General features: G+C 39.6%; 1 protein-coding gene across 6 annotated transcripts in view; it reads left to right on the top strand.

Moving 5' to 3' along the window:
* The window catches only part of LOC127577691 (guanine nucleotide exchange factor for Rab-3A-like), a 130,300-nt gene that overhangs the window by 76,397 nt on the left and 37,063 nt on the right, over positions 1–16,840 (top strand). For 3 of the 6 annotated variants that reach the window (XM_052029129.1, XM_052029131.1, XM_052029127.1), the window contains 6 exons: positions 8,608–8,863; positions 10,603–10,698; positions 10,974–11,051; positions 13,057–13,272; positions 14,642–14,758; positions 16,407–16,535. In XM_052029129.1, coding sequence (XP_051885089.1) covers positions 8,678–8,863; positions 10,603–10,698; positions 10,974–11,051; positions 13,057–13,272; positions 14,642–14,758; positions 16,407–16,535 — 822 coding nt within the window. In that variant the 5' untranslated portion in view covers positions 8,608–8,677. Of the gene's footprint in view, positions 1–3,339; positions 3,393–8,607; positions 8,864–10,602; positions 10,699–10,973; positions 11,052–13,056; positions 13,273–14,641; positions 14,759–16,406; positions 16,536–16,840 lie in introns of all 6 variants that reach the window. The other 3 variants (XM_052029132.1, XM_052029133.1, XM_052029128.1) reach the window with 2 other exon arrangements.

Raw genomic sequence — 16,840 nt, 5'->3', positions numbered from 1 at the left:
ATTATCGTAGTGAAATCCATTAACTTGAATTGTTGCGCTGTGTGGGAGAAAATAATCAGGACAGAGCTTTGTCTGAATATAAACCATGATCTAGATGTGTGTATATTCTGGAATAGATCAAAATTTGACAATATCATAAAATGATGTAATGCAGCAGAAGCCATTTGGCACATTGTGGCTTTGCTGTCTTTGAAAGAGATAGTCAGCCAGTCTCAACCATGTTAGTTTTTTTCCCCTTGACCCTTTAAATATTTTTCCTTCAATTATTAATACGTTTTCGGACTCAGTCTTTTAAGACTTCCTTATGATTCAGCACATCAAGCAAATGAATTCGAAGTAAATCATTAATCCATGCTGGTCATAGGTTAATGTTAATAACTCTAACTGGACATATTTCAGGAGGTTTGATCATGTGATATTTTGTTCGGTGACATTTGATTAAGGTAAGTATTGCTTTATTTCTTTTAGCTACTATTTTGGGATGTTTTTCAAATGCAAAGATTAATTGAGATGAATTACAACATAATTTATAAAACAAAACATGTAATCTATTTGCAGAATGCTTTTTAGGTTAACGTTGAGCCCTTTTTCTATCAAGGGAGAACCTTCCACTGTTTAAAATAATTTAAGGTTCCCGTTCCCTATGCTTCCTGCTCTCACAACTTTCTCCACCATATTTCTTCTATCACTTCTCATTACTCCTACCCTTGGCCTCTTCCCTTCCTATCAAACAATTGCTCCCATCTGATGCAAATGGTGTACTGCAATTTCCCAGCCATTCAGGAATGCATGGCATTGGATGCTCAATTTGGCCATGTGAAAAGTTCATTCCAGAACTGCTTGAAGGGTCGAAGGATTTATGGGTTTTATTAAAATACTCCAATTTTACAATGCAATTTTTTTGCGTTTGATTTTTGTTGGTATTTTTATAAAATTGTTTCCTTTTTAGTTTTCCTTAAGGTGTTTGTTTTTCTTGACATTATAGCCTTGATATTGCAAAAAGCTGTTCTATCTGGGAACTTCATTTACCCCAAAATTGGATAATTATAATGTCCATGGGCTTTGATTTTCTGTCCATATGCACAACAGCTTAACAAAATATGTGACATGGAAACATTGCTTTGTGGAGGCAAGGGTCCTGATGTTTCTGGTGAAATAGAGACTGGGGCATGTTTGTTGGGAGTGATGGGTGGGTGATGTGCTATTTTGTTAATCCCATTAATTTCAGAATCACAACAGTCTTGCCAAATGCAACAGGTGGCTCTCATTAACTTTTTCTTTTACAGTTTCCCCATCTGCCTGTCCAGATTGGCAGGCTATAAGATGAAAAGTGGTGTAGAAGTCACAGCAGGGGACCATTGGGGATGGAATCAGAAAATGCAAGGTGCAAGAAACTGCAATTAGGAGGGATGGAGAGAAGTGGGATGGATTGTATTGAATTATAGGAGGGATGTTGATAAACTTTGGACTGTTGAGTTTGGAGCAGCAGAGATAGGATTCTAGTTGGGGTGTAAGGGTGAGTGTTTGGGTTGGTAGTGGGATGCACTTCCTGATTCACGAGCAATGATTTTAGAAAGCATTAGCTTGCTTGATGAGGCATCTCTTTCTCCACTTTATTGATGAATTTACCAAGCCCTGAGAAACTTGTAAACCAGTGTAAAGTTTTAAATATATAGTTTCTGTTAAGGGATCCCATCTCGAGAGAGAGAAACTGACACTCTTTGCAACCCTCAGTGAAAAGATTAATTTTCTGCTGACCTGTGTACACCTATCCTGGGCAGCAAGTTTTGGCAAACCTTTCTACCATTGACCTTTAGAAGTAGGCTCTGCACTTTCTGGAGAATCACAGAGTCAATTGAAAATTATTGTCATTGATTGCAAGGATATTTGGATCTAACAGTGACATAATATGGAAGCATAAACTTTGACAGTTAGTCAAAGGTCACCTCCTCTTTCAACCTGCCACTGTTTCATTCTAGGCTAGTTAAGGAGTAATCTGCAACTTCAGCCTTTGTCCTCATCTCTTTTAAGTAATTTCCCATTGGACTGGCCAGTATGACTGACATTTCATCTTTCCAGTTAAATGATAATGCTAAGCTAGAGTACAACTGCAGTTTATGTGCTAGTGATAACAGCTCAGCAAGTTCATATGTGTTTCAGTGAATTATCATGCAGGTAGGTTGTGTTAGCAGTGTTCTTTACAAGGAATTACAAGGAAGGTGTGAGTGAGTGGAGCTATCAGTTATAAATTGAAGCATGTGTAATGAGCAACGTAAAATTTAAATTACTCCTATGAAGTTCCAATTCTACTCAATTTCAACAATATTTTCATTAGTTCTAATAGTTTTTATTAATGTATAAAGTAATGAACAGGAAGACCTTTTTCTATTCTACTAATTAATTTGTTTATTGAACTATTTCCCCACTCCCATAGAACTTTTCTCTCATCCACAAAACATGGCAAAGGATCACACCATCAGATTATAGTGACTATAAAACAAACAAATAAATAATATGTATATTTACAGAAAAATCTAACATGCGTCTTAAAATAAAAGGAACACCATTTTGCATACTTGATTAAGTTACCCATGTTTTGAATTAACATTTTCAATGGATTGACCCTTTTTTAATATATTGACTCTTTTCTATTGGGAGAGCTCGCACTGCCCTCATGAAACTCAAATTTTCCATACCAGTTCTCTCTGATTTGAACAGTTACCAGAGCTCCGTAGATTTTAAGTAACTAATGGGACAATCTTGTTGTCTGATGGAAATGTGTAAACTGAGCGAAAATGGCATTTAACATAGCCCAGGAATTTGCATTAAAAGTCATTACATAGTAAGAATAGGAATTGTGACGGGCTTGGGTGCACATAGCAGAATAACAATATAGTATCTAGGTGATCATTATAGTATCTATGTTCAATATAGTATCTATGTTCTTTTACAGCTGGCAAAGGTGGCACTGATATCAAAATACCATTAAAAGAAAACCATTAATCTCAAGTATAGAACAACTCTAACAGGCCTGAGCTTCTTGCACTGTAATAGAAGCTATTGATACTGACACTGGCAATCCTCCTGGCTCAGATGCCTGGGTAGTGTAGTGATCCCTAAGATGTTGATTCTTCACTGTGATTCAGATCATTACATTCCTGTGGGCTGCAGCACACAGCTTACTGGAAAAAACTGCCTGATAGAGTGTCTATTTTTATTTGGCTATCTTCCTGGCTTCCTCCTCCTCTTCTTGGACACTAACTCTTTCTGTTGTATAATTCTGTCCACATTTCTTCTGTATTAACCTCAAGTTACCATTTATCATGTGTTTCATCTCAGACAATGAAGAACAAGGATTGAAAAGTAATGTACAATAGAGACATCATCAAATGGTTAGTCCTGTTCCAGCTCTACATTTTCCTTTCCTTCTAAATCTGTAAATTAAAAATTATAAAGGACGATACAGTCAAACTGGTTTTCCTAAACAATTGATAAATGAATGAGCATGCAGGACTTATTTAAAGCTCTTAAATAGATACATTTCTGGATATGCCAGTGGGATGATGTATTATTTTGGGTGGATGAATTGAGATAGATCAGTGGATTACTTGGGCCCAGTTACTTATTGAATAATGTATCAGTGTTGAACTTGTCTATTCTAGTTCTCATTCCCAGGATTTTTGTCAATATTTTTTTCACTGAGAAGCTGAGGTGAAAAATTCTCAGATTGTGTGAAGTAGGTGATAAGAAGAGCTAAACTAGGAAGTGGTAATCAGGTGACAGCATTTGAGTTTAAAAGGTCTGCAGGTTGAACAGTGATGAAAAAACTGAATAAGAAATTTACTAGTTTTAACATCCTAAAAAAGAATGCATTTGAATAGATGACGGTGGTGTAATCCTGGCTTTTGATAAAACATAGACATGAGGACAAAAGGTTGATAGATTTTATTTAAACAGCTGATTTGTATTCATTCACTTAAACTCGCAGTAAGTGTTTGCATCATATGTGAGTTATTTATCTTATAAGTGTCAGGGAAAATCCCATTACTTTGGGGTACAATTGTGTAATAAGTATTGAAAATGGGATTATGTAGTGTGGTCTCCATGGTGAATAACAGAATGATGCTCAAAGAAATAGTGGTGGTAGATATGGCTGGAGAGGACAATTGCATGAATATTACACAAGGCTGTGATGTCCCAATGGTAGAATAGCTTGCGCAATGTCACTGCCTATGCGAATATGCGATGAAGGGCTATGTGAGTGAGTTACTATAACTAAGACTAGATTTTTTTTACTTTAGTTAATTTAAAATAAAGAAGTAAACAACCCCAAAGGTCTGCTTGGAAAACTTGTCTTTTCAGTTTTTTTTTTATCTGATAACATTCTGGGCAGACAATAAATACCAAATATACAGAATCTACTTTTCATTCATTTTGCTTCAAGAATGCTGCATGTGGCTTTCAAAATATCCATATAGACTACTGATCAACCCATTTGTGAGATATGCATAGGTATGATGGCAGTGATTTGGTAGGCTGTGGTACACCTTAATGTTAAAATGACGTTGAATCTGTACATATTATTGTTACCAACTTCAATTTAGTTGTGCTTATTAGAAATTGAAAGTTGATGTATCTTTCAACAGAAGGATTTTTTAACAATGGAAGACACCTGATTTTGCCAAACAATAATAAAATCTGAAAAAGCACACCCAAATTGAATGAAAGATTAAAAACCAAAAAACTCAGATTGTGATTATAACTGAATGGTGAAATGATAATCTATTCAATAGTATCAGATATTGCTTGACAGTTCCTGTGTAGATATATTGGTTGGATATTTGACTTCACAAAATTCTCAGCAGGGCAGTATTTTAAATTTCTACATCCCGGGAGGACTCTGCTTCCCTGTGATTTGGTCTCCTAGATATCCATTGTACCAATGGTGTTCATTTACCTTTTACTGAAAAACTGTTATAATTTCCTATTTCTTGAGGAGAAATTATTCTAAGTTCCAGATACATATTAGCTAATGTTACCTTCACTATTTTACAGCTGTGTACTGATAGAGTTTGCAGTCTTTTGCCAAATAGTGGGAGGACTTTAGATATGCTTAGGTATATTTTTTTCAATCTATCTGTCTAGTATTCCTCTTTTATCTCTTATTTTCCATATTCCGTATCACTAGAGATCTCTACTTCTCTTTCTCTCAGTCTTATCTCACCCTCATGGTCTTGGTCCTTCTCATTTATTTTTGGATCATTGGGATCTCTTCTGGGGAAGGTGGGACCTGTACAGAGTGGATGGGTTACACCTGAACTCAAGGGGGACCAGTATCCTTGCAGGCAGGTTTGCTAGTGTGGTTCGAGAGGGTTTAAACTAGTTTGCAAGTGGGATGGGAACTAGAGGGATAGGTCAGTGGAAGAAGTGCATGGAGTAAAGTCAGATCTAACATATAGAGAGGCTTTGAGGAAGGAGAAGCAGAGTATAGGGTATAAAAGTAGTAAGGTGAATGGGCTAAAGTGCATTTACTTAAATGCAAGAAGTATCAGGAATAAGGGTGATGAACTGAGAGCTTGGATAAATACATGGAACTATGATATTGTGGCTCTTGCAGAGACTTGGCTGTCACCAGGGCAGGAATGGATACTCAATATTCCCGGATTTCAGTGTTTTAAAAGGGATGGGGGGGGGAGAAGAGGAGGGGGGTGGCATTACTGGTCAGGGATACTAATACAGCTGCAGAAAGGGTGGATAATATAGAAGGATCCTCTCTAGAGTCAGTATGGGTGGAAGTTAGGAACAAGAAAGGAGCAGTTACTCTACTGGGAGTATTCTATAGGCCCCCGGTAGCAGCAAGGATACTGAGGAGAAGATTTGGAGGCAGATTTTGGAAAGGTGCAAAAATAACAGGGTTGTTATCATGGGAGACTTCAAATTCCCAAATATTGATTGGCACCTGCTTAGTACCAAAGGCTTAGACAGGGCAAAGTTTGTTAAGTGTGTCCAGGACGGATTCCTGTCACAGTATGTTGACAGGCCAACTAGAGGGAATGCCATATTAGATCTAGTATTAGGTAATGAACCAGGTCAGGTGACAGATCTCTCAGTGGGTGAGCATTTGGGGGACAGTGACCACCACTCCCTAACCTTCAGCATTGTCATGGACAACGATAGGAGCAAAGAGGACAGGAAGATATTTAATTGGGGAAGGGCAGATTATGAGGCTATGAGGCTAGAACTTGCGAGTGTAAATTGGGATGACATTTTTGAAGGGAAATGTACTATAGAGATGTGGTCGTTGTTCAGGGATCTCTTGCAGGATGTTAGGGATAAATTTGTAGTGGTGAGGCAGAGAAAGAATGGCAGGGTGAAGGAACCATGGGTGACAAGAGAGGTGGAACATCTAGTTAGGAGGAAGAAGGCAGCCTACATAAGGTGTAGGCAGCAAGGATCAGATGGGGCTCTTGAGGAATATAGGGTAGCAAGGAAGGAACTTAAGAAGGGGCTGAGGAGAGCAAGAAGGGGACATGAAAAGGCCTTGGTGAGTAGGGTTAAGGAAAACCCCAAGGCATTTTTCACTTATGTGAAGAGCAGAAGGATAACGAGAGTAAAGGTCAGACCAATTAGAGACAAATTTAGGAAGATGTGCCTGGAAGCTGTGGAAGTGGGTGAGGTCCTCAATAAATACTTCTCTTCAGTATTCGCCAAGGAGAGGGGCCTTGATGACGCTGAGGACAGTGTTGGTAAGGTTAGCGTTCTAGATCATATTGATATCAAGAGAGATGATGTGTTGGAGCTGTTAGAAAATATTAGGACAGATAAGTCCCCGGGGCCTGACAGAATATTCCCCAGGCTGCTCCACGAGGCGAGGGAGGAGATTGCTGAGCTTTTGGCTAGGATCTTTGAGTCCTCGTTGTCCATGGGAATGGTACCAGAGGATTGGAGGGTGGCAAATGTTGTCCCCTTATTCAAAAAAGGTAGTAGGGATAGTCCAGGAAATTATAGACCAGTGAGCCTTATGTCTGTGGTGGGCAAGCTGTTGGAAAGGATTCTTAGAGAGAGGATCTATGGGCATTTAGAGAATCATGGTCTGATCAGGGACAGCCAGCATGGCTTTGAAAAGGGATCTCATGTCTCACAAGCCTGATAGTGTTCTTTGAGGAGGTGACCAGGCAGATTGATGAGGGTAGTGCAGTAGATGTGGTCTACATGGATTTTAGTAAGGCATTTGACAAGGTTCCACATGGTAGGCTTCTTCAGAAGGTCAGAGGGCTTGGAATCCAGGGAAGCTTGGCCGCGTGGATTCAGAATTGGCTTGCCTGTAGAAGGCAGAGTGTTGTGGTGGAGGGACTGCATTCAGATTGGAGGGCTGTGACTAGTGGTGTCCCACAAGGATCGATTCTGGGACCTCTGCTTTTCGTGATTTTTATTAATGACTTGGATGAGGGGGTAGAAGGGTGGGTTGGCAAGTTTGGAGATGACACAAAGGTTGGTGGTGTTGTGGATAGTGTAGAGGATTGTCGAAGATTGCAGAGGGACATTGATAGGATGCAGAGCTGGGCTGAGAAGTGGCAGATGGAGTTCAATCCAGAGAAGTGTGAGGTGGTACACTTTGGAAGGACAAACTCCAAGGCGGAGTACAAAGTTAATGGCAGGATTCTGGATAGTGTGGAGGAGCAGAGGGATCTGGGAGTTCATATCCACAGATCCCTGAAAGTTGCCTCACAGGTGGATAGGGTCATTAAGAAAGCTTATGGGATGTTAGCATTCATAAGTCGTGGGATCGAGTTTAAGAGCCACGAGGTAATGATGCAGCTCTACAAAACTCTGGTTAGATCACACTTAGAGTACAGTGTCCAGTTCTGGTCGCCTCATTATAGGAAGGATGTGGAAGCGTTGGAAAGGGTGCAGGGGAGATTTACCAGGATGCTGCCTGGTTTAGAGAGAGTGCATTATGAGGAGAGACTAAGGGAGCTAGGGCTTTACTCTTTGGAGAGAAGGAGGATGAGAGGAGACATGATAGAGGTGTACAAAATATTAAGAGGAATAGATAAAATAGTTAGCCAGCACCTCTTTCCCACAGCACCAATGTTCAATACAAGAGGGCATGGCTTTAAAGTAATGGGTGGGAAGTTCAAGGGAGATATCAGAGGAAGGTTTTTTACCCAGAGAGTGGTTGGGGTATGGAATGCACTGCCTGGGGTGCTGGTGGAGACAGGTACATTGGTCAAATTCAAGAGATTGCTAGATAAGCATATGGAGGAATTTAAAATAGAGGGATATGTGGGAGGAAGGGGTTAGATGGTCTTAGACAAGGTTTAAAGGTTGGCGCAACATTGTGGGCTGAAGGGCCTGTATTGTGCTGTACTGTTCTATGGTTCTATTACCCACGTTTTTTCCCTCTGGACGCTATCCCTTGTTCTCTAAGCTTCATTATTCCTTCCATCCATCCCCCCCCCCCCCTTCCCCCCCCATTTCTTGACCATTGCCTTTCCTCTGTCTTTATCAGGTTCTTTTCTTGAAGCAATATTCTTATTTGGCGTGGAGTGATTCACCCCAATGGTTTGGATACATCACAAAGATTCCTTTCTATCTTTCTACCAGGGAGCAGAAGCAAACCGTTGAGAGCCAGTGTTTGTCCAGTAACCGAACCCTCAACACCTGGAAGGAAGCAATGCCAATGGATGATGAAGCTGGGCCTGAGCAGCACACAGCAAATGCTCAACAGGAGAACTCTGAGCCTATGAGTGAGGAGATGCTTCGCAATGCCTATCACCTTTCTCGGCTACGGAGCTCCTCAGTAGAAATAAGGGAGAAAGGGTCCGAACGGCTGAAGGAGGAGCTGGCAAAGGCACAAAGGGTAAGTGGGCACCGTCTGTCACAGGTGGGTGGAGATTCTGAAGGTCCAAGCTTTGAGTTGAACAGCAGGTGGTGGTAGTTAGGGGTGGGGAGTGGATGTTGATGATATTGTGAGATGAAAGTGCAGACCAAAAGTGGCCCACAGAAGCCATTGTGAAACTTTTTGAGATCTCTGGTTTCCTAGTATCATTTGCAATTAATTTCATGCCTTATTATTTAATATCTGGTTTACCAGTATGACTTGAACTAAAATTTTCATCTTATCCCCATAAGAGTCAAAAGAAGAGCAACCCATAAAATTGACAGAAATACAGCTGCTGTGATATAAGTGTCAGCATCTGAGAAATTATTATCAACAATGTAATTAACAATTACCCTGCTCTTGAAAAGTATTTTCTGCGATTCTTCTAATTACTGTTAGATCTCAGAAAACTCTCCAATTCATCCAGATCTGGAGGAGCAAACTATGCAAATTCACAGTGCAGTATTGAGTCAGTGCCAGGGATCTCAGGCAACAGCAATGCCACCAGTGCACATAACGTGGGCAGCAGGATGCTTTGAAGTACAAATCCATCTTTGCAGCTGACCCCTCAGATGTATTTCAGTGATAGAATTTTGAGGCTGCTCACATCTTGATGTGACTAATCTTGAATAGGAGATAACTGGGAAGTATACCTGTTCAGTTTCCAGTTTACCGAATAATGCATCATCAGCTCTAATTGTGCAATTTGTGCAAAATGAATAGGATTTCAAGATGGGGCATAATGTCACAGAAGACCATCTCCAAACTATCTATTCATTTTAACTAACTGCTGTAGTTATGGATGCTCAGCCAGCATTAACAATGATTTTGTCTTAGGATGTCCACGTTGATGTGCAGATGCGTCCATCAGATTTGAAAGTGTTACACAATAGCACAGCTGCAGACCACAAGTGAGGAATCTATCAGTGATCATCTTTAAAAATGTTAACATAAGGAAAACAGTTAACCTTTTGAATCAGAGAAATTCCTATCACAGGTGGAGGCTATTCAGCCCAGCTTTTTGTTTCTGAACTTAATAATACAATCAATCCTTTAGGAGAAGAAGTGAAGGAAGTGATGATTTAAAGGATGCTGCCAATCTATGGACCAATATGATTAAGTTACAGAAGTGAGCCTTTTATTGAGCTTAAAAAAATGCCCTTTTACAAGAACTAATCTTTGTACCTATAATGCGGTAGTCCAATTTAATTGTGGATCTCCATTAAAAGGAGAGTAATTCATTGTGTGTTATAATGTATCGTGTAATCTAATATAAACTTAGATATAGGAGATCATCTTGCTACAAAATAAGAATGTTTTAATTAGTCCTTTTTATTTTTTTTCCTCAAAAATGCCCAGTTGTCAGAGTTAGTTCAGACACTGAATGCTGTTGAGTATTTTCACATTGCAGCTGCACCTGTTCCTATTCTCACCTGCTGTCTACAGATATGGAAGCTTAACCAGAAAGTGTTAGCAGAAAATGATGTGGAGCATGTGCAACGGCTAATTTCTCCATTCCACTTACCTCACCAGACAATAGTGCAAAGGACAAATATTTACTTGCATTGACCGTGATAAGTTAGAGCTTGTAGATGTTCCTTGTCTGCTCAGTAATGTTTTAGCTGGTGAATTCACATCTGAACCACTGAATAAATCAGCCAATGATGGAGGAAAATGTTATCACCATGTGACATGTCTTTATCTTGTTCTTTGGTCAGGAGTTGAAGTTGAAGGATGAAGAATGTGAGAAGCTGTCTAAGGTGCGGGAACAGTTGGAGCAGGAGCTGGAAGAGCTGACAGCTAGCCTCTTTGAGGTATTGCTAGCAATATAGTCACTTACCAGTCAGGTAGTGCCTGAGGTCCATTTTCCCTCGATTGATGTATGAGATCCCCTCTCTACCATTGTCCCTCCCATCAATGGTGGCCAAGAGACTCTTTCCTCGGTCAGTGATTCAGAGTATGAATGGTTCCACTAATGAAGATGAGGTTGACTCCAGTGTTTAGCCTCACTACCAAAATTGTGAACTATTTAAATAGAATAGCCACTCACTGTTACCATTCTTTAATTTTTCCTTTTTTTTATAAACAGGAAGCACACAAGATGGTGAGGGAAGCAAACACTAAACAAGCTACAGCTGAGAAGCAGCTTAAAGAAGCACAGGGGAAGGTAGGTGACCTCCTTCCCCCACCCTAATTGTCTTGAAGATTGTCTTGTGTCCTGTAGGGAGGTTTGAAAAGATCAATACCATGGAAGGTTCAGGATGTGCTGGCTTACATTTTTCCAACATTTAAATTAGTGTAGCAGTTAGAAGCAAATGGGATTAGCATAGATGAGCATCATGGTCAGCATGGACGAGTTGGGTAGAAGGGGCGATTTCTGTGCTGTATGACTCTATGGCTCTGAGCATGTATATTTCTTTGTTGTTAATGCTAAGGCTGTGGGGCATGCTCAGCAGGTCAAAAAATAACAATAAAAAAGGAAAACTGAGCCAAAATGATGATGGACAGAAATGGTCAGTTCTGACATAGAAAGAAAGAGTGAGTTACCTGAAATTGGAGAATTTGATATTGAATCTGGAAGTCTGCAATGTGCTCAGACAGATGAGGTGATATTCCTCAAGCTCTCATTGGGCCTCATTGTAATAGCGCCATAGGCCAAGACACAAAGGACAGGGTGGGAGTAGGATAGTAAGATAAAGTGACAGGCAATGGGGAAGCTCAAGGTCACGCTTAAATACTGAACACAGGTGCTCTGCAAAATAATCATCCAATTTTCACTTAATTCCTGATTTCTCCATTGTACAGGAGAACGTATTGTGAATATCAAGTGCAGGACACTTGATTTGTAGAGTGCAAATGAATTGTTGCTTCACCTTGAGGAACTTTAGGGTTCCTGGATGGTGAGAAGGGAAGAGGTGGAAGGACAAATAATGGAGTAATAACTATTGAAACTAGTTGATGTAAGAATCATGTTATTCCAGGATATAATCAAGGTAGTTTCTTACAATGGAAAACATCAGTTATCCTTAAGTGAGTTACCTGAGCAGGCCCAATCCCAGGATAAACATAGCAGAACAGAGGTAGGATTTTATTTGAAGCGCAAGATTTGGCCTTTACTCAAATATGGGGATAAGTTATAATCCTCAATAAATCCAAATGCTACCTTAGAGATTAAAGGCTATTTGACCTTATGGGGACAGTTCTCTGACATGTATTTGAATTTGCCATTATGAGGTACAGAAGATAATACTACCTGCCAGAAGTGTGGTGAGAAATATACTACTTATGTAGCTGGGAACTGAGTGCAAATCCAGTCTAGACTGATGAATAGAGACATAAGAGATTGCAGATGCTGGAATCTGGAGTAATGCATGAAACGCTGGAGGAACTCAGCAGCTCAGACAGGTTGTATGGAGAGAAATGGACAGTCAGCATTTCGAGTCGACACCCTTCACTGATGAATGATGAATGCCTGTTTGGTGCACTTTCTCCAAATATCCATTGTGTGCAGCCCCATGAATTATGCTGCTTTTTTACTACATTAGTTGAGACAAAATTAATTGGCGATTGGAAAATTATAGGTTAATAAATGAAAGCCAACAAGAGATTTGTGTTAAAAGCATCATGTTTAATTGGCAGAGTGTTTTGATAAACTTATAGGTTTTCAAAAGTTCCATTTATAGAAAACCTAGCAAAATTGATGCCCATGGCTTTAGGGAGAACGTGATTGCATGCAGACACAAATTGGCTAAGGGGCAAACAGCAAGAACAGTTGTGAACATTTGTTTTTCAGACTGGATGAATATGTCCAATTGTGCCCCTTGAGATTAGATTTGGGCCCACTGCTTCTCTGAACAGAGAAAACATAATTTCAAAAACATGAAGGATTTACTACTGCATTTCTTGCATTGTAACAGTGACAACCCTAAAAGAATATTTCAATGATTGTGAAGATCTTTGGACATCCTGAGAGACAATTAAACCTTTCTTTCTTTCAGATGGACAGGTATAAAATGAACTGTTGGGTGGCTGAAATAAAAATGTTCATTCCCCAGTATTAATTTCCTTCACGTTTATTGTGCAAAGAAACTTACAACCCAACTAATCACAAGTTTGAGCAATTTTCTGTAATTTTAATGGCGACTGAATGGTTACTCTTCCTCCCAACTTAGATTGATGTACTACTGGCAGAGGTAACTGCATTGAAGACACTTGTAATTACATCTACGCCATCATCTCCCAATAGGGAGCTGCACCCACAGCTCCAGAGTCCCTCAAAAGCTGTCTTTAAGAAGGGCCATGGTCGCAACAAAAGCATGAGCAGTGCCATCGTCACAGCAGCTACACAGAATACACAGTTGCAGCCAATTAATAAGGATGGTAGGGAGGTAAGTGTAAAAATATATTTGATGTATTGTCAGTCTATTGCCTGCCTCCTGTTTTGCCAGCTTCCCTTGTTTGCTTGCCTATCAATAAACCCAGTCGTCTTATTGTATGTCTGCCTGCCTCTCTGCCTATTTCTCTGTTTGCCAACTAAATCTCTGTCTCCCTATATACTTGTCAAGTGAGTAAAACTGCATGTCCCTCAGAATGATGTTGACCTGTTGTATCAATCTGAAGTCTGTGTAATGGCAACTTTACACAAAAAAAATCTGTTCGCTTCTAACCACATAGTCCTTATGGCTCCTAAATTCCAGCTAATATTTCACTGTGATATCTGGCATTTTTGTTTCCTTCACACCAGTGCATCGTTCCAAAGGCAGCATTAGCCATGTTGACATAGTAGGATTTCTGTCAATCCTTAAGCCTCACTGACAATTAAACTCTGTGGGAACAAATCTTAGTTTATCATCAACCTCTGAACTAAGTTTAACAAATCCAACTTGTTTTTAACTATTATTAAGAAATTAAGTAAATTATAAGTAAACTTTTTAAGTAAACTAAGAATTTAAGAGAATTAATATGCTATCGCCATAATTGGGATGATCTGAAATGAACAAAATCTGTACCCACAGGGCATATTGCTAATTAAGTTAGATGGGTAGCATTGTAGTTATTCAAATTGGTTAATTTCTAATCACACTCAGGAGAAGTTGATGGTAGAAAACTCTTGAAAATGCTTGCATTCAAGAGGTAATGAATATGCAAACTGAAATTCATATCTGCTCTTTTTTTGCGAATGGTAACAGGAGTATTGTTTTGACAGAATTATGTGAAATGATATTTGGCACTTTCTCTGTGAGGGAATAATATTAGATTGAGTGGGTTAATAATATTTGAAATCTGAAGTAACCCATCAACCTGAGCTCAGTGGACTCTATTCCAGGTACTTGCTGGACCTAGTTCTTGCTGTGCTTTTAATATTCACTCTTTCTCTTATTTCTGTTCCTTTTACTTCTCCTCCCTTTCACTCCTACCTCTTCCTCTCATTTCCTCACCCCTCCATTCTGTTTCACCTTTTTGCTCCCCTCCCCTTACCTTCCATTCCTTGTGGGGAGGGGAGGTGGGAGCAATGAGTGTGTGTATGTTTCTCTGTTTTTTGGTATGTTTGTGTATCTATCGCTCTCACTCAGTGGCTCCCTCTGTCTTTTGTTATGCTCTTTTATTGAAAGCTGAATGAATATTAAAGTGATTGTGCTGTTCTTCTTGAGACTTTGTGGGTTGGTTGTATTTTTCTCCATATTGGTGATTTTTCCCTGTCTTTCTTGTATAATACTCAAATTCTACTAACATTAATTTTTCATGGTGCTCCTGAAGGCAGGGGTGCCTACTCTCCTGTCTCTGCTCCTCTGTATCGTACCTGGGAGGGCGATTTATGTCACACCTGAGCCATTTGAGCATCTTTCCAAGTCATCATCGATGCAGGAGCATCAGGTACTGTTGCCACCTTTTGGTCTGCCCTGTCTAGAGTAATATTCTGAAATAATTCTACTTGAGTCTGTCTGTTTATTCCTCCTCATTTATTCTGCATTGGAAAGACCTACTGATGTGATAAATTAGATTATTCATCTGCAGCCCAGGCAAATAAAATGTGGTCAAATAATTAATGTATAGTATACCCAACAGGATGCATTATAGGGTTGTTGCACAGTGCACCTTTGACTGTATATTTTCTCTGGCTGCTGGGTATAAGGGTAAGTGAAATTATTTGGTATTTTCTCAATCCATTTCTTGGTAGGCATGAAACAGAACTCAGACTGCTAATTTTGCAATATGTTAGCTTTCTCAATTGATAACCATGAAATTATCAATTGAAGAAAAAAGACAAGTCAGAAAAAGAGGAATCAAATGGATGTCAAGATATTAAGAGCAAGCCCATGAGCAACAATATTACTTAATCACCCCTTGATGGATTGCTGCTCCTCTAACCTTGCCAGCAGTAAGTGATTAGGGTATATTCATCTCTCATCAATCAATGAGTAACTAGGGTACTGCCTCCCTGACAAGCCCTCTAATAGTGAATACACCGCTCCATCCTTTCCAACAGTTGATTGGGACACACCCTTGCTTAATAATTGATGAATGATTGTAGTATAGCCTCGCCCATTATGATTGGGGTACACCATTCCCACATTACAATTGGGATAAACTACTTTCTCACTATGTCTGGGATAAATTAATCTCTCATAAATCTGTTAATGATCTTCAGATCCAGTGATTCATTGGGATCTACCCTTCCTTTTAATCAATGAATGACTGGGGTTCACTCCTTCCTCAGGAACCAATAAATAATTGGGGCACTGTCCTTCCTCAACCACTAATCAATGAATGAATTAGAAGAATGCCTTTTATGTTAATCAGTTGAGGATTAACTTCTCCCCCCACCTTTGTCTATTAATTAGCAACGTGCATCTACTCTTGTTGCTAAACCTTTAGACATAGGGTAATAGAAGTATGAAACATGAATAGAATGAAAGACTGGAAATTAGATTCATTTCATTCCAGTTCTTTATATAAATATTCCTCTAAAAATTTTGAGGTAAAGTGGGGATTATAGGAAGAGTGTGGGAATGCATACCAAGAAAAGACATTTTGTGGCATGGTGCACAACCATATTCACAAGAAGATTATAGAAATCATCCCTGCTGTACACTAAATGAGGTGGTAGTTGGAACCCTACAATTGATTTTGGTATCCTCAGAGTAGGGAAGGTAAAAATTAAACAAGTTGGGGTTACTGTCAAGTAAGTTCCTTTACCCCACCTCTCTACCGCAAAGTCCGATTGCCTGCACATGTTTGGACATTCAGCAAGGACAGGATTGTTCTTGGTTTTGCTGTCTACCATGGCCTGTTGATTCATTTTTACTTAAAAAAAAAGCCTCTTGAGTGGGGTACCAATGGACGTTTGATACTCGTGGCTTTGTACCCTGGGGCGGGTCAGTGTCTTTAAAAGATGAGGGAGAATATACAGTATGTAACCTTGACAGCAAATTAGCAATGATGGAACTCCTTTCAAAAGCGCACACAATGATTTAGAACCCACCAAACTGTTGTTACTAATGCTGCTGTCTTTCTATTATAGATCGACTTGATTTTATTTGATGAGTTCCAGGCGTGGAAGGAGGAACCAACTCTGGATAAGGCTTGCCCATTCTTAGAAAGGATTTACCAAGAAGACATTGGTCCATGTCTCTCGTTTGCCAAGCATGAGGTGAGTTTGTAAATTCCTGGTGGCAGTATTAGAAGATGAAGCTTCATTTTTCAAAAAGCCCATTTGTTTTGCATTGAGTCTGGGAAGTAGCATGGTGTTCAGGTCAGTTGGTATATGAAAATGCAAACCCTGGTTTTTCTGTTTCGTGCTGTTCAGTTCTGGCTATGAGAATACAGGAGTTATTGCTTCTGAGCATATTCTTTCTGACTCTGAACCAATTTTAAATGCAATTTTTGTTGAGTGCAGCATTGTTGCAACAGTGAAGGAATTTAAAAGGCAGCCAATTCAAGTGTATTATTTAAATT

The sequence above is a fragment of the Pristis pectinata genome, chromosome 14 (genome assembly GCF_009764475.1).
Source record: "Pristis pectinata isolate sPriPec2 chromosome 14, sPriPec2.1.pri, whole genome shotgun sequence".
Taxonomy (NCBI): Eukaryota; Metazoa; Chordata; class Chondrichthyes; order Rhinopristiformes; family Pristidae; genus Pristis; species Pristis pectinata.
Note: the sequence above shows the minus strand (reverse complement) of the source record. Positions and strands in the feature narration are given on the sequence as shown.